We start from the raw sequence: 18434 nt of genomic DNA, 5'->3' as shown, positions 1-18434 counted from the left end.
ACGGTTATAATTATTATTATTATTTTTTTTTTTATCATAAATAGACCTATGATTCACCAAACATACATAACAAGTCTCTATGCTGTAACTTTATCCCAAAGAAGAAGGAAGGATTGCTGGAGAGTTAACTCAAATGCAATGCATGCTGGGAAGTCTGCTAATAAGCTAACAATGTTTCTTATTAAACTGTTATATGATCAATTTAGTGAATGCTTGGCATTCACTAAATATGTTCTTTCAACTCATGAGTTCATGACTCACAAGTCATGAACTCATGATTATAAGTAGTGAAGTTCATAACTAGCAGCTGTAAGTTGAAATTGACAAACATCTATAGGCCTATACATTGAGCTATTGATTAAAGATGCATTGTGTTTTATAGTGTTTTACAGTGTAGGAATAAAAATTCAAATAGATGCCTAATCTCAAATGATAAAGGCCTGTTTCTAACCTGATCCAAAAGATATAAATGTAATGTGATTAAAGAAAAATAAAAATGTTGTTTCAGAGCATGAATCACACAAATCACATGAATAATTTTACTGCATTCCGTTAGCAAAGATATTGTAGGTCTTAATGTTGAAGTATTGGAGTTTGTGCAGCAATAAATAAACTATTTAGTTTTGGCATCTCAGTTTAATGTGTCAATAAAGGAAAAGTCTGCTTCGAATAATGACCTGCGTCTAATAAAAGTCTGGTTATTTTGGATGTTGAAGCAAATAAACTTCTGTTTACTGGAAGTCTGGTGGTTCAGAAGTTTTGAGAGATGAACCAAAATGAGTCAGAAGCTGCTGGCTCTTCCTCTTCTTCATTGTCTGGAGGAACGGACTGCGGAGGTGTCGGAGTGTCGCCTGGGGGTCAAAAAGCATCAGAAAGAAAACTGCAAAGAACCACAAGTTCAAAGAGACGGGAGGTCAGACACTCAAGGCCCAGCTCTCTCTCTCTCTCTCTCTCTCTCTCTCTCTCTCTCTCTCTCTCCCTCTCTCTCTCAACAGGTGTTGGGAAGGAACATACTTTGTCTGGCTTTGTTGTTCCCCCCTTCAGGCAGGCTATGATGAGAAGGCAGCGGCATAATTTGAGAGCCGAGGTCAGGAAAAATGTGCAGCATCCATCATGAAAGTTAACAAGGAGGATGTTAAAATTAATGAAACCTCTTCCCTAAGGACCGAATTCAGTCCTCATTCCAAATGTTTTTTTTAGTCAATAACATTGGAGACTTATTATTTTCTAGGATATAACTAGACAGGACCTAACACATATTCCTATAATATTCCTATAGGGATTTACAGTGTCTGTGGTATTTAACAGTGAGTTTTTAGAGACGTTATCACATGGGATGGTATTTTTTTTATCTCCTATCATACCTATAATATTTCTATAGGGTATTATATATAGTAACTTTGCTGGGATGTTTATATAGCATCCTTCTAAAATGTAGCATAGCATTCCTATAGTTCTTTTTTGTACGGGATTATAATCTATACTATTGCAAGCTGTATTTATTTGGAAACATTAAATGTCTTCTATTTTGGGATGGGATCACCTGGAAGAGTTGGCAGAAATCAATGAATAATTCACTCTTTAAAAAAGCATGAATGAGGAAAATGTCACTGCACTGCAAAAAATGTCCATCTGAACAAGTTATTTAGTCTCATGTTGAGTTTTATAAATCTGGTTTTCTTGGAAAAAAAACAAGTGGAAAAGTTTGCAGTTCCACTTGTTTCCAATGCAGCTTCAGCTGTTTATTGAAAGAGAGGGAGTTAATTCAAGGCAGAATAAAGCAGCTCACTCCACTAATATCAAGATAATGACGTTTTATTCAGGCAAATTCTTGAAAACAAGTTGATTTGCATTGGAAACAAGTGAAACTGCCTGTTTTTTCAGATTGTTTTTCACTTCTTCTATGAAAAATATTTTAAGACTCCAAAAAATATTTGAAGACTCCATACTAGACTAAAAGACATGGGTGATTTTTTGCAGTGTGCACCTAACGGGAGAAAACTACAACCCACACTCCACGCCCACAAAATCTCCACAGAGGCGGGGGAGGGGGAGGGGGGTGACTTGAGTGTCTTTACACACACACACACACACACACTCCTCCGGGACGCAGGACGCACGGAGGACACGCGTAAAAGTAACCCGGGTCGCCTGATTTCCATATTGAACGAGCCCACTAATATAAGGTTTAATCCATGCAAAGTGTCCAGCAGAAGAGCTCGGGCTTTCCTTTGGCTGAGTGCGCTGTCTGTGGGGAAAGAAGAGGCTGAAACTCCTCGGAAGAGACCAGGCGCACTTGAACTTGCGGGACTTTATCAGGTGTTTTCTCCAACAGGTAACCAACGTTTCACCGTCTCTGGCGAACTGGAGGTGTGTTTCCTATGATGTTCGGATACCACAGGAGTCTTTGGTCCACGCTATGGATACATAACCTGCGGATTTGTCTCGGAATAACCACGGACGCTGCGTAAAGGAAGCCTGAACTCCCCAGTGTGACCAGTGAAGCTCAGTACAACTCACCCAGTCTGCAGGATGGGGCCGTTCACTCTGCTGCTCGTTGCTTTTTTGGGTAAGCAGCTACTTTTTACATTTTGAGTGTGATTTTATTATTCATAAACTGATATTACATGCAGGTTTCGGGGGCTTGTGGGCATTCATTTTCTCAGAAATGGGGGAAATATATTTACTCCACGTGTGCATGTGCTACAGCCAAAATACAGATTATACATGTTATATGCAAGAAAATGGTCTTGTTTAGCAAACTATAGTTCTAACCTGAAAAAGTATGTGATCAACCAAATCAGATCTTTTTCTTTTTCTTTTTTTTTTAATGTTTATGATTTGTAGTTGATTTTTTTTTTTTCAGTTTTTTTTTTCTATTTTTCTGTAAAACATATTTTCTACTCAATATAGGAAGGAAACTGGCACACTTCCTCTTTGCACACCTGTGTATCACTCTGTGTGTGTGTGTCTCTGTGTGTGTGTGTGTGTGTGTGTGTGTGTGTGTGTGTCCAACTCCTCAACAGGATTTAGACTAATAATTTCTGCCTAAAGTTATGTCTTATGCCACAGTGATGAACATGTTTGAGGGATAAAAGGCAATAAAAATTTCCCCTCGGGCTGCCGGGCAGATGAAAGCACCGGCGGAGTTAAGGGCCACTTAAAACATCCATTCCTGATGAAAACCCTGTCTGAGCAGCAGAGGATTATGGGACTGCAGTTGACCCAATCCATCTGCTGCCAGTGACAGCGGAAGGCAACTTTTTGGCTGCAACTTCAAATGACCAGTTGAGATAAAAAGATATTTTGGAATCCACTTACCCTTAAGTGTGTTTAAGTGAAATCTAACGTTCAATTAAGTGGTGTGTTATTGCAGCCTTTCATAGTGGCAATAAAAATGCACTGTCAGCCTAGATTAGTGTGTGCTGTAAATTTACGGGGAAAGAAAACCTCAGGAGGACTTGGAAAGGAGGCTGAAATGGCAAAGTAAAAAAAAAAAAAAGCAAACAAAAAATTGATTCACGTGGAGCAGTGAGTGGGTCTGCTTGTACTTTACCTTTTTTTAAAAATATGAATCTCATAAGAAAACCTCTGCTAGGCCTCAACATGATACCTTTTTAAGTTTTATTATGTCTGTAAATTCACAGCAACATGCACAAAGTCAAAAGGCAAGGGATTGATCAAATTGTTAAATTAATAGCTTAACCACTCATGTGATTCTGGTTGATTTCATTGTTGTTGTATGTTGTTTGTCTGCAGCTTTTCTGCTTGTCTTCACATTGGATTTGCTTGGCTCCAGAATTGAACTTTGCAGACTTTAAGCTGTGTGTGATTTTTCCCTCATGTATTCAAAAGCGAATAACATGAGTAGAAGGTTTCTGTTTTGCTCCCTGACACACACACAGAGCAAGTCAGAGTTTCTGTGAATGTGGGCACCGTGGATTAATGTTAGACTCAATCGTCCTTTGTGTGGTAGCTGTACTGGCAGCGGACGTCTGGTTTTCTCTGTTCCCAAAAATGATGTGGAGTCCTTCTCCCTTGTCCGGGGTCCCAGTGCTGTTACCTCACCGGTGGGAGCGGGCCAACTGGAAATGTTCTCTGTGGTTTAGGGCTTTGGGAGTTTTGTGGGCTCTTTGATTTAGATAGAGAGCAACAGTTTGGGAAAAGCGGCGAGGGACCGGAGGGTTTGAGTCTGCTGCTCGGCTTCGGAGATTTGGTGGCTTTAATGAGGGAAGAGGGGGAAGAAAGTCCCAGCCCTCACACATACAGCACTCATAAAGTATGCAGAGAGGGAGCTGTATGACCCCTCTTCTTAAAACATAATTGTGCAAACAGGCTTTTATCTACCTTGGTTTTTAAAATCTTTTCTAATTTTATCCACCCCACTCTTCTCTATTCCTGTTTTTGATTCATATTTGGCAGTTCTTTCAGTTCTCTTTTGGCTTTTATTTTGTGTTATTGTTTGTGAAACGATCCGTAGCGCTGTGTTGGAAAGCACTCTATAAATCAAGTTTATTATTCATAATTATTATTATGTAGGAGAAGTTGGAGTGATTTTTTTTTTCAGTAAGCCACAAACGATGATCAAATGAATCTTGGCTTGATGCGACTCATTCTGGATCAGAAGTGCTGTTGCTGCTCAGTGTGATATCAAATATAACGGCCAATATCAGACACAGCGACGCTTCATTCCTCTGTGTCTAACAGTCAAAACGCCAAAATAAGATGCTAGATGATGTTAGACTTCACTTATCAATTAGACTCAAGTTCTTACCAGACAAAAATATAAAGGTGAAACAGCTTTCTTTGAACAATAAAGGAGAGAGGGAAGTCCATTCCTTTTGATTTTTGCCTTTATTGACACAGTGGGAAAATAAATAGGGGAGATACAGAGGAGAAGGTTCAATCCTTGGCTGGTTGGGTTGTATTTGTTTTAGAGTTGGGGTTTCTTAACCTCTGCACAGTCCCTCAGCAGTGTAAAACACACACAAAATTTCCAAAATGCTATATATCCATCTAAAATCCTGAAGTTCATCATTCAATATCTCTAAAATCACGAGGATCGGGTTTGTAAATGTTGTCATTTTGTATACCAGGGACCTCAGTTACTCAGCGTCCTTTAGAAAGCTCCATCATTTGATGTTTAGAGAGCGTAACGTTGTTCAAATGGCGGATATCTCACTTTGAAATGAAACCCTCAAACACTGCAGAGGAGCATGGGAGATAATTTACCATTTTATCATCAGTTTCTTCCTGTATTTTAAGAGACTGTTTCCATTATGTCCTGGTGCTGTTTAATAGCAGATATCAGTTCTCTTGTAATCCAGTGTGGATCATTCTGGGAGGTTTTCTAGGTTTTGGCTGCACTACAGTCTTATCTGCCTCACCTCAAACTCTTCTCATCTGCTGCGTAAATCCTGACCGAGATGCCTTATAAATCCACACTGATGGTTAACCTTGATGTGTGTGTGTGTGTGTGTCTGTGTGTCTGTGTGTGTGTGTGTGTGTGTGTGTGTGTGTCCTTTACGATCTATTTGTTTAGCAGTCAGCAATCAAGGCATAAAAACGGGTGATTTTTTTGTATGGTGCTATTCATTAAAAACCATTCAACTAAATCAGAATCATTAAAAGTTACATATAACATGTTATGCTAATATGTTATATTAATTATTTTTGTGGTGTTGTGTGTGTGTGTGTGTGTGTGTGTGTGTGTGTGTGTGTGTGTGTTTTCCTGTAATTTCTCCACTTTGATTTCTGATTGCAGAGCAAAAAACAAAAAAACAAAAAAACACTATTCTGTGTTTGTGTGTGCACGTGTACAATTATGTATGTACGTCTCTGTGTGTGTGTGTGTGTGTGTGTGTGTGTGTGTGTGTGTTCGTTTAACAAGTCCTACCCTGAAATTCACCTGCTATTAAACCCGAGGTGGTATTTGACCAGCAGAACCTCGGTGAGGTTAGAAGTGTGTTTACATAACACATCTCAACAGGTTTCCTTTAAACTATCACACACACACACACACACACACACACACACACACACACACACACACACACACACACACACACACACACACACACACACACACACAGTGGTGGTTTCTGCTCTCCTCATTGTGAAAACAAGCTGTTGGCAGCCGCTCAGGGTCTTTCCTCTGGTCGGGCCTGACTGCAGGTGCAAAAAGGCCAGACACACACACACACACACACACACACACACACACACATGTTCTCACACATGCAGCAAACTGCAAAGCCTTTTCTTTGATTTTCACCACAGCTCCAGCCAGCAGAGCAGCGTTACTAATGCCACCAGCTGAGTGGGGGGATCAAGTCTCCTCACTGTCCAGTGTTTCCACCGAGCAGCACTGTGATGTGGTCATTTACACACACAAGCCTTCGCTAAGGCATAGAGGAGCTGTATCACTGGGCCTGAAACAGCTGGAGGGAGCTTTGTTCTTTATGGAGCTCCTCAGTTCTTTTAATCAGATGTTTTTGTTCCTCCCTCAGTGTTATTAGTCTCAAATTAAAAGCGCAGAGGCGACCGCAGCGGCATTCCAAGGCGTTAAACGATATTGCCAGGCGAGTCGTGTCCGATTTAGAAAGAATTTAAGGCAAAGTCTTCATATTTCAAGGTAGATTTTGATGACATTGGAGTATTATATGGAATAAATCCTTGCTGGAATGTGAGCTTCGAGGCTTTGCTTTGCTGCGGGCTTTGAAAATACTTTCATTTCCGATATTTTATCCCTTTAAGCTTGGCCCATTGTTGAAGGTATTGTTGTTTCATGTGCTGCATGGATGGTACGCAGACTGGGAATACAATATGTTTGATACTGCTGAAATCCTTTTGTTAACTTAGTTCGTAGCTTAATGTCAGACCTATCGCCTCACTTTGTTTACTTTTGTTTTAGTGTAGGGGAAAGTCTAGAAAACAAAGACTTCCACCTCGTTCTTTGACATCTGAGCCTTGTCTTTTTATCACATGATCAACTAATACAACATATAGAAACTCCACACATACCAGGTGTTGCAGGTCACTGGTAATGCCCAGTAATCCCTGGGTGATGACATGAGTTAAATTGACTAAATTAAAGCCTCTAATCACTTCAAAGAGGCCTGACTGGCAGAATGGATAAGCAGGACGAAAACATCAGAGCAACAAGGCAACTGCACTTTCTATTTGATCTGAGTTTAATGAACTTTGTGATTTAGTTGCTGTGAAGGAAGTTGTGCATCATTCATTAGGATGTTAAAAAACACCCGCCAAACTAGATAAGTGTTCCTTCGGCAACATTTCGACCATAACAGGCATACAGTTGAGGTTGAAACACCGCTAAATGAGCATCAATCCTCTGTTAAGTGTCTTTTCTATTTTGCTATCTTGTGTTTTGTATCAACAACATTGTCAGGACTTTGTCAGTTTTCACCCAAATATTACATTTTCAAGAAGAACAAAATTGGAGTCATTGTCAACCATGTTTTTCCTTAATCATACACTTTGAGGACTAATTCTCATACCTGCTTTATTATCATGGATATTGCTAAACTCCTTTGAAGACTGGAATATCTGCACCTTGTAGATGAAGCATCACGTAACCCTCTGGTGCTGTTTGTGTTCCCGCAGGCTGGACTGAAGGCTCCTCTCTTCACTACTCTGACGGCAGGTCCAACCGCCTCTCCCTGGAGAAAACCTTCGGCCGCTCGGCCAAAGACTCCCAGTGCCACCACATGCTGAAGCACCTTCACAACGGAGCCCGCATCACTGTGCAGATGCCTCCCAACATAGAGGGCCACTGGGTGTCCACCAGGTGAACAGCCACCATACAGAGATTAGTTATCGAGTATCATCTTTCAGTGGAATTACTGTATATCATGACAATATGAAGATATTTTGATATTGTGACACACAATTCTGTTGTCTAAATTGATAAAAAAGTACATTTTATTATTATGTTTTTAAAGAAATAAGGAAAGTAATAATAATATTCTAAGTTTTGTTTAACATCACACTTAATATTACCATGCAGCAATGAACATGTAACGTGATTTTGCATACATTAGCCATATCATGATATATATCGATAACGATAAAAATACTTACTTACTTATCGTGATATTGATTTCAACCATATCGCCCAGCCACAATAGAGATAGAGAGATACAGATATGGACTGCTGGCATCATCTGTTCTTTACACATTAAAGGTCCAGGTAGAACTTTTAACAATACACATAGCCAATGTAACTCTCCCTATACTAAACTAGGGCGAAAACTAAAAACTTGACTTAAGTAGGGTGGGTGAGAGTAGGTATGTGATTGTGGGAATCAAGTGGGCAGCTCACATCACAGATGTTTAACTAAATTAGAAACTTCCAGAAGGCTGAATAGTAAATTCAGACATCCCAGAATCCATTCTCAGCACCGTAATTTAGTCTATATCCCAAATTAAAATGTGTATAAAACTTCTGGTGCTCACACACTTCGCATCACATTTATCTTCTACATTAACAGCATCCTTGTACATGAACAGTGATGCACATGGCATGTTTTAGAAGAAGCTGCACTGATGTACAAACCTGTTTGTCTAAACTAAACTCGTCTCTCTGCTCTGTTGCAGCTGTGAGGTGAGACCGGGTCCGGAGTTCCTGACGCGCTCCTACCGCTTCTACCCCAACAACACCTTCCAGGCCCACCAGTTCTACTACGAGGACAACCACTGCACCACGCCCACCTACACGCTGGTGGTGCGGGGCCGTCTGCGCCTGCGCCAGGCCTCCTGGATCATCCGCGGCGGCACCGAGGCCGACTACCAGCTCCACCGCACCCAGGTGGTGTGCCACACCGCCACCGTGGCTAAGGAGCTCAGCCAGAGGCTCAACCGCAGCTGCAGAGGGGCCGTGAGGGGCAAGGGCCCCTGGGAGCCCAACGTCAGCTACGAGCTGTGGAGCGAGGAGGGCGGCTGCGACTGCTCCAGGGAGCTCAACTTCGCCATGCATGAGCTGCAGCTGCTGCGGGTGGAGAAGCAGTACCTGCATCACAACCTGGACCACCTGGTGGAGGAGCTGTTTCTAGGAGACATCCACACCGAGCCGGCACAGAGGATGTACTACCGGCCGTCCAGCTACCAGGCCGCGCTGCAGAACGCCAAGGTCAGTGGCTGATGGTCTCTGAGGCAAAGTTTAGAGGGATGATGTGCATTCTTTCTAGTACAAAATGTCATTCTTTTAGAGCTAACATTATTAATATATGAGGGTTTAACTTGCTGGCTCACTGCAAACAGTCTTCTTTGCTGGTACTGCTTGAACAGTACTTCAAGCAGGAGAACTGGATCACATAGTGTTTGCAAATAACTCTCTGCATTGCTTTAACATCTTGGAGTATCAGATGGCTGGACTCTGCCAAATCACACAAGACCATGAATGCCAAAAAAGCGCAGACTGTTTGAAAGTCAATTTATCATACTTTTCTGTGACTGACAACTTGTGATTCAGTCTGAATTGTTCTGAGGCGGTAAACCCCACCCATCTGGTGCACCGAATAGGTTAAAACAAATAGAACTGCTAAGACTGCTGAGACTTACTTTCAAATACTGTTTAATCCAAATCTGATTCGGGGCCGACTTGAGTGCCAATGACACACTCTTGCCTTTATAAACTCAGCAATCGCACCGGTACAAACTCAAAACTATATCCGTACTTATTTAATCTTCCAAAATCTAATATTAAGAACTCGCCCTTTCTTCCACTGTCCTTTGCGGGATGTAATTTCTGTGTTTGACACCGCTGAACAGCAGTAGCCCCGCTGGGTGAAACCCTAGAGTGATGTTTTAACTGTCGTCCTTTACAAGAGATCACAATGAAATCCTGTTCGGGTCCGCTGTCTAAATAAACATCCATTTGTACGGGGGATGGCGGGGCTTGGTGTTGCCGATCACAGTGTAAACAGAGTATGGGGTGAGGAGCTCTGATCAGACAAGCTCCCCTGCGGCGCTGTAATGACCGGTGCTGCTCTCCTAAGCCCCTCTGGCCCGCAGAGGCGCAATGTGAAACCCGGGCCTATCTCTGGGAGTGATCAACATGTGGTATTCCTAGAATCTGGAATCATGCGGCCTTATGAATTATTCCGGCGAGCGCATACCAGCTCTGATTTCATGCATGCCTGAGGCCCAAATCAAAGTGCTGCATGCTCTCTATTGCTCCCCTATCTTCTCTGAATAAAAGCGGGGATAGGATGTTGGGGCGTGCAATGATACGCTTTTAGGGACACTTCCAAAGTTGTCAGTTGGTGGCTGACATAATCAGAGCATTCAGAGAAGCTTAGTAATATGCTGTAGGACTTCTAAAATAACACAGGCCTGGATTGTGTTAAGTTTTTTTTATTTTGCCTGCCATATAAGCATTGTTGAAAATCCAAAACGCTCGCTAAATTTATGTCTTTGGTCAATGGCGGGGCCAATTGGTCAACAACTTGCACATAAATGAGATTTCCAATTATATATATAGTTTGGTGAAATGGCAGTAGAAAATACCTCACTCCTTCCTACACAAAATGCAATCAAGCCGACCATCTCTTGAGGTTGTAATGGTTTCTTTTTGGGGATTTTTACTGCCTTGGTGACTATCCGATCCATTAATCTTAAGCGGTGTACCCAGGCTGGGCCCGGGCCACAACATTTTCTGGTGCCAGCATGTTCATTTGTGGTTATTGGGTGGATCTCAGCAGTGATGCAAGAGCAAGGCTGCAGACTTTGTTTTTTAAGTCTGTTTCTTCTGTTTTCTCCATTTTCTGTCGCTGGTTCACGACTGCATCACTGCAGCAGAATAATAACCGCTTGATATTGATCGCTGTTATGAAGGGATCTGTGTTTATACATATATATATATATATATATATATATATATATATCGCTGCAGTTGTTGAAAAAGTTTGCTCCAATTGCAGTGATTATCATGTTTTTACTTGTATCCTTATTTTACTTGTTACATTATGGTTCACCTCAGTAGCAGAACATGACACTAAAACTTTCCACTCATGGTTCTCTGGATAAAAACGGCAAATCTTATGTTGTACACCAAATTAGTCAGGTCACGTCATGTTCCTGTTACAGTATGTTTATGTTATGCGTTTACATAACTATATGTTTACATTACTATACATTACTATATATTTACATTATGTTTGTTATGTTATGTTTGCTCAGTTTGGGTTATGTTATGTTTATGTCATGTTACATTTACGTTATGTTGTGCTGGGTTAGGGTTATGTTGCACTATGTTGTGTTATGCTGTTTTAGAGTTACATTATGTTATGTTGTGCTGGGTTAAAGTTTCATTATGTTGTGCTGGGTTAGGTTTATGTTATATAATGTTGTGCTGGGTTAGGGTTATGTTATGTTACGTTATATTGGGTTAAGGTTACGTTATGTTTACATCGTCCTTTGTAGCTTGAGCAAGTTTTGTGACCCTATAGACCCATGAAATCAGAATTTCAACAATATGTGGTTGTCAATCTAAAAATAGGCTAAGGCTATTTTTCTGAATTCTTGAAAAGTTGGCCTTTTGAAGATTTACTGTTTTCATCTGACAGCAGAGATGCTTGGCTAGTGGTAAGCTTACCACCAAAACCACAACCTAACATATCAACCTTTATGCTCGTTGTACTCTCCATGTTGGACAAGCAGTGGTACCATGAAGGAGTTGGGAGATGGGTATCTATAGAGGGGAGGCTTGGAGATGTTCAGAGTGAGCTCTGTTTTTTTAGAGCAGTCAGCACGTCTGTGTTTTATGGGCTCAGAGTTCCTGCAGAGCTAGAACATCTTTTCCACACATGCAGCAGGAACCCCCACCTCCTGCTCTTTTTTTCTCTCTGCATATATATTCCTCGTATATACTGTATATTGTCATGCACACACGTAAGCACAGGCACACGCACATACATACACACCTAAAAACATGCACTATCCTCTTCCTATACACACAGGGCAGGATTCACAAGAGGCCTCTCCTCCAGCAGTCCCATTAACCTCTCACACCAAGGCGGTTATGGAACTGTACTGGGATTATTTCATCTGTAGTGATACTCCTGGTTTTCTTCTTCTAGCATTGGCCCTTCTTTAACTGCCTCTAAATCTCATACAACCATAATGTTGTCTGGGAAAAGAGCGATGGGAGGGGGGGTTGGGGGATCTTAAATTTTGACCACCCTCAAATAACAAATACTTCACCTCCTCCCTGGAGTTTTGTCTTTGGAATAGATTTGTGGTGCGGGGTATGAATGCTTCCAGCTCCGAATCCGTCAGGCCCGAGTCTGACTCTCCGGTCAAAGACCCACAGCTGTCTTGTCTGCAGATACGATGATCGCATGTCGCTCTGGGGCTCCACTAAACCAGACATGACATGCAGTGATTATGATTAACGGCCATTTATGCCTTGACAAACCCTTTTTTTTCACCAATATGACAGTGAATAAACTGGATCCCAGTGCCGCTGAGCTGTTTGTACGGAGCCTGATCACCCAGCTTGTTGTTCGCTGTGTGACTTTCTGTTGTTTTTTTTTTCAATCGGACATCTGTCTTTTACAGTAAATGATGTGATCACCCTGAGAAAATGCTTGAACCTTGTCTGAGCTCCACCACTCAAGAGGTTCAGACTGAAGGAAATGGTTTTTCCCCCTTCACCTCTGAACACACGCCAACAGAGTCCTTTATGTGGATTTTCATGATACAATATACTGATGACAGATTAAAAAAACACTTGACACAGACAGGTTTCATAGATCACGCTGGATTTCCACTCAGTGATGTTCAGTGGCAACTTGAACTTTGATTTTGCAAACACCTCACAGCCTCGACAGCATATGGATTATATCATATGAAGGGTTTCATTCCAAAATGCTATACATATATACATATATATATATATATATATATATATATATATATATATATATATATATATATATATACATTGCTACATTCTGTCTTCTTGGAGGTGCGATGTTTTTATAAACCCCTCAGGGCTTTTCTTATCTCGTCTGCATAAATGTTTTTTTTTACTCCTCTTTGAGTCTTTTATCACCGTGATTTATCCTTTCACATCTGTGTTTTATCACTGTGCAAATAACTAAACCAAAGTAAAGATCTGCTGTAATTTCAACAGGATTCAATAGTGAGTTTTACACTCCCGCCTGCGATCGTTTTATGCAGTAGGTGTGTAGCAACTGATGATGTATTAAATATCAGATAATATAATAATTTGTCAAAAGTTTATTAAATGTTCCTCTAAATTAGTTAAAAATGTAATTAAACCTGAGACTGTAAGATTTTTTCCAGATAAAGTAATTTATTATTACATTAACCTTCAATTATTACATTATAAAGGGAGTGGCGCCTTTTTTATTTTTTTATTATTCCAATATCAGTCTGAATATGATATTTAATTATCTGGAAACTTACTAACATTAACAGTTTTTATTACATCTTTGACTCATATAGAGAGCCATTTTATTACATTGTGACAAGTTATTACATTATGAGTTACTAGGTAACTGATATTTTTCAAAATGGTGGATATCTCAGTTCAGCAGGAAACTCTTCATACGTTTTCCTCCCCTCGTCTTTTCCAGAACCACGACCACGGCTGCATCGCCTGCCGCATCATCTACCGCTCCGATGAGTTCCACCCGCCCATCCTGCCGCCGCGGGCCGACCTGACCGTCGGCCTGTACGGCCAGTGGGTCAGCCAGCGCTGCGAGGTCCGCCCCGAGGTGCTCTTCCTCACCCGCCACTTCATCTTCCACGACAACAACCACACCTGGGAGGGCCACTACTACCACTACTCCGACCCCATCTGCAAACACCCCACGTTCACCATCTACGCCCGCGGCCGCTACAGCCGGGGGCTTCACTCCACCCGTGTCATGGGCGGGACGGAGTTTGTCTTCAAAGGTAACTCGGGTTTCCTCAAAGTGATGTACTAATTATATTCTCAAAATTGATTAAAGACAGTTTTTCTTTCCCCTCTCCCCTCTTCTGCATTCTTCTGCCTTCTTTACTTAAAGTTGCACAAATTTGCACGTTGGCAGCAAGAGGGAAGTCTTTGAAAAATGTGAACTTCAATTCCCAGAAATCCTGTAACGTGGTGTCAGTAAACTGCACACAGCTCACTATTTACCAACCTGGCTAGACTTTGATGCTTTATACCAAAGGAAACCAAAGGAGCTAGAGAGGCAAAAGATCTCACATTGATGGTGAGTCCAGCTTTCTCTGGACTGAAGTGCTTGCTCACTGCTGTTTAGGAGACAGTTTGGATTTCACCGTTTTTTGTTCTGTCACTTCCTGTGTGCATACCTGACACCAGGATTTAATTTGGGCAAATAGGACAAATCTACAGGGTCTCAATTAGTGAGGATGGGACTCTCTTCTCTATTGCAGCCTCACTGTGTTATTAAGGCTGATAGACGGCTGTATTTTTACAAAAAAAACTCTTGTCTAGTGCCACTTTAAAAAAAGTTTCTATATTTCTTCCCTGGCTTTAATTCTTCTACCTCTGTATTGTGCATGATCATTCGCAAGAAAACTTCTAACATCTACCACCTAGGTTCTGAGACTCTTGCACTCCTCTTGCATTAAGTTTTATTCTACTGCTGCACCCACTGTAATTTGCCCCAGATAAGAACATCAGCTAAATCCCAAAGATGTAAATGTAGCTAACGAAGATCTCCCCCTGCCTTCCCTCCTCTAGTGAACCACATGAGAGTGAAGCCCATGGACTTGGCCACCACCTCCCTCCTCAACGTCTTCAACGGCAACGAGTGCGGGGCGGAGGGGTCCTGGCAGGTCGGCGTGGAGCAGGACGTCACCCTGACCAACGGCTGCGTGGCGCTGGGCATCCGGCTCCCCCACACGGAGTACGAGCTCTTCCGCATGGAGCAGGACGCCCACGGCCGCTACCTGCTCTACAACGGCCAGCGCCCCAGCGACGGCTCCAGCCCCGACCGGCCGGAGAAGCGGGCCACCTCCTACCAGATGCCGCTGGTCCAGTGCTCGGCGAGCAGCCAGCGGTCCGAACACGGCCAGGGGGACGACCTCGACAGGCCTCTGAGGCTCAGCAACGACTGCACGGGATGGCACAGAGGCAGCCGGAAACACGTCACGGTGGCTCTCGCCGCGTTGGTCGCGCCTCTGCTTCTCTGCTGGCAAAGCTAAGCAGGAGTCTTGGCTTTTTGTACATAGACACACAACAGGATGAGAGTGTGGATTACAAAAGGACTCTGACCCGACAAGGAGACTGCTTGTCAAAATGGCACACTCGAACCTTTATTTTTTCACTCTTTCTGACGCCTGGGAAGATGGAGGTCAGTCAATACGGTGGACAGCAAGTGGAAACTAAACCAGTCCGTCCCCCTGATCCTCTGAACTCTTTCCCAGCTACCAAAGACTTGACACTGCTGCACCCCAGTAACTGCACTTTAGAGTGGATCCAAAGTCTGACATGTCTGTGTTTCCACAAATATACAAAGTCTAAGATGTCTATATATCCACACAGATCTGAGAATATGTTTTATACAGTGTATTCACCAACAAATATCAAGTCATTTCTTGGTACTGTAAGAAGATGAGATGCGATATGTGGAAACATTATTTTCTACAATGAATTATGACAATAAGGTCCCTCTCTCATAAGGAGATATGCTTGAGGGTGAAAGAGAAAAACACGATCTGTGGTGAAAGGGAATTACAGTATGTAGTTATTTCAAAGATATTTCTTTAATATAGCTTTACTGTATGCCTCAGCTCAGTGTAACTGTCAGTACTTCTGTTAACTTCTGTCATCTATTCCACAAAAATATACCATGTCTGGATACAATAGAAGTCATTTAACAGCAGGTGATTATCTGCTGTGCATAGAAATCATTAATACGTTTTCAGTACTGTAGTTTTTTTTCCACTGCACAAATACTGTGCTGCACCTATACTGGGCCTACAATTCACCTTATTTTCATGGTGGCCATTTTAAACATTGTGTCACACTGATGGTGGAAAATGGCATATATACATATAAGACTAGCGTTACTTCAATACGCAAGGGAAGACTTCAGATATACCTAACAGTTATATCAAATTAACTATTTTCCCAAGTTTGCAAAAATGTCGGGGAACGACTGCTTGAATTTAGCAGGGAAGTTAGCTAGCCTCGTAGCTAGTTAGCTGCTAGCTAGCCACCTAGACTCATACTTGCCAATCTTGAGAGTCCAGAAATAGAGTGGGAGATGGAGGGGGTATTTAAAAATATAAATCAATTTATAAAATGACATATCATTTCACAGTAACATTTCGCAATTTAATTTTAACATAAAGTTCTATACATACACAGTACACGTTTGGCTCCATCCACCATAACCCCAGAGATCACATTTTGGTGTAACATATTTTGTTGACTACTCAGAAACAGCAGTTCTATAGGGCCTAGATTTTTTGTTACTATTTTGAACAAATACAGTAAATTAGCAGATTTTTAAATTTGATAAAAATGAAAATAGGGATTTGACATAACACGGTAAAAGGGCAGGAAAATCAGGAGGCTTAAATTGGGAGGCTTAATTGGCAGATAAGCCTATACGCTAGATTCCGGTAGCTAGCTACAGTAGCTACAAAATCTGCAGTAGCTAGCACTGGGCCAAATATAATATGAACCTATCTCTCTGGATTCTTGAGATCCATTTGTTTCCAATACATTTTTCAGTGGGGAATCTGTGAAATTATGTTTCTCCAATTCCTGACGTTTGTATGATGTGAAACTTGGTACACAACAGTAGGACAGAGTTGAGCTCTACTTGCTCTTTCAGGTTTCCTGCCCAGAGTGTGGTGTAAGTTCAAAATGCCCCGCCATGGAAATAAGGTCCATTGGTATGGTACAACATCAGCCTTCAATTTTCCATTGGAATATTGAGTAGTTTTGTACATTGCTTGTCATCAATCTAATGATGTTGATCCTTTTGACAGTGGACCTGTACCTGTTTGGAGGCTTCACCAACATGCTTCTAGCATAATTTAAACTGTTCCAAACTGTGCACAAAGCAAAATGGACAGACATACCATACTGGGTCTGTAAGTATACTTCTGCAATGGAAAAACCATCTAAGTGACTATATGGAATTCCTTCCAAGCAGTATATCTTCATTGACAGTATGGAGCAGAATCCTGTTCAGTGTACCCAGACTTAAGATCCTGTATTAGGCTCCAAGAAATGTCTTCGTAACTGGATACATGTATAAAGATTAAAGGTTTGATACTGTTCATTGTTACATTATTGTCATTCTTGTGGGGTGAACATGTTACTACTATACTGTAGATGTTGTACATACATCCAATACTTTAAATGAAATGGAGAACATACAGTATTTTCTTTTAATGCCTTTTATGAGATTTTATACTCCTCATGGGAGCATTCGAAACCCCTTGCTTTTTATAGTAGCGGACTGAGGGTTTAGATGTAGGGAGAGTTTACATACATACATACATACATACAGTTTATACATCACCTGGCTGCTGCCAAGTACAACCAGCCTTGTGCTGCTGGACGCTGAGCAGCTTCAGTTGTGGGCAGAATCCACTGTTATATCATCGATCTGTGATGTTCAATGCGTTCCAGTTATTTTGTGATGAAATGTTGTCATTTACTTGTTTTGTGTTCCAACATTCCATCAACCTGCCTCATCTACTCCGACTTCAGTTAGGGGTTTCCTACATTTCCCAGAATGCCTTTTCGACAACCCCCCAGAGAACAGGCCTGACCTTCTTCCATTCAGCTGTGGGTTATACGTCGGTGCAAAATGGTGAGTTTAGGAAGAAGCCCTTGCTTTTAACAGTGTCTAAGTGTTTTAGGGTGTATTTTTCCTTTTGCCTTGCTCCAGACCTCCTCAATGGTAGTTTGTGATTAATTAAATCACTGCCCATGTTTTTGCAGCCCCTCAAAGGATTTCTACCAATGACTTTCTGGTCATAAACCTGGTCCTCTAATCATTAGGCTTCTGCAGCCCCGTATTTACAATTACGTAATCCTTGTCTCATATCCAGTAATATCACCACTTTAGGCACAACCATATTTTGCACAAGGGCAATTATGAGGAATGTTTGGGGCTAAATGGCCATTGCATATTTTGTCTTGCCGTAAATCCAGAATATACCAAATGTCCTTGACACTGACAATCACTAATCTATACACTAAATTTACAACATAAAGGGACAATTTCCCAAATACTGAATGATACCCCCTTTTTTGCATAAGCCCAGTCTCTACTGTCTCAGGCCTAAAAATCCCTTTCCCCTTCATTATTTAAGTCAATTTAATGGGTGGAATCTATCAGAGATCCTAACTTTCACCTGGATTAATCTGGTCAGTCTATTTCACGACAAGGAAAGTGTTAGAAGTA

General features: G+C 41.6%; 1 protein-coding gene across 1 annotated transcript; it reads left to right on the top strand.

Annotated features, from left to right (window-relative positions):
* The first annotated feature begins 2122 nt into the window (after positions 1–2122).
* LOC139651654 (protein APCDD1) lies at positions 2123–17283 on the top strand. The gene is made up of 5 exons (XM_071528656.1): positions 2123–2569; positions 7627–7810; positions 8620–9151; positions 13626–13947; positions 14744–17283. Exons 1-5 carry the CDS (start codon positions 2533–2535, stop codon positions 15205–15207), a joined length of 1539 nt encoding a protein of 512 aa, XP_071384757.1. The 5' UTR covers positions 2123–2532; the 3' UTR covers positions 15208–17283.
* The last annotated feature ends 1151 nt before the right edge of the window (positions 17284–18434 follow it).

Source organism: Centroberyx affinis, unplaced genomic scaffold, assembly GCF_046629955.1.
Source record: "Centroberyx affinis isolate AG114_WGS23_722 - 3 ecotype Tasmania unplaced genomic scaffold, CSIRO-AGI_Caff_v1 ptg001696l_1, whole genome shotgun sequence".
In the NCBI taxonomy this organism is placed as follows: Eukaryota; Metazoa; Chordata; class Actinopteri; order Beryciformes; family Berycidae; genus Centroberyx; species Centroberyx affinis.
The sequence above is the reverse complement of the archived record's forward strand: the minus strand, read 5'-3'. Positions and strand labels throughout refer to the sequence as shown.

Excerpts from the sequence above, each read along its gene's own strand:
- LOC139651654 (XM_071528656.1), top strand. The coding sequence starts at position 2,533 with ATGGGGCCGTTCACTCTGCTGCTCGTTGCTTTTTTGG. Across the intron at positions 7,811-8,619 it reads GGCCACTGGGTGTCCACCAG|CTGTGAGGTGAGACCGGGTC; the intron begins GTGAACAGCCAC and ends GCTCTGTTGCAG. Across the intron at positions 9,152-13,625 it reads CCGCGCTGCAGAACGCCAAG|AACCACGACCACGGCTGCAT; the intron begins GTCAGTGGCTGA and ends CGTCTTTTCCAG.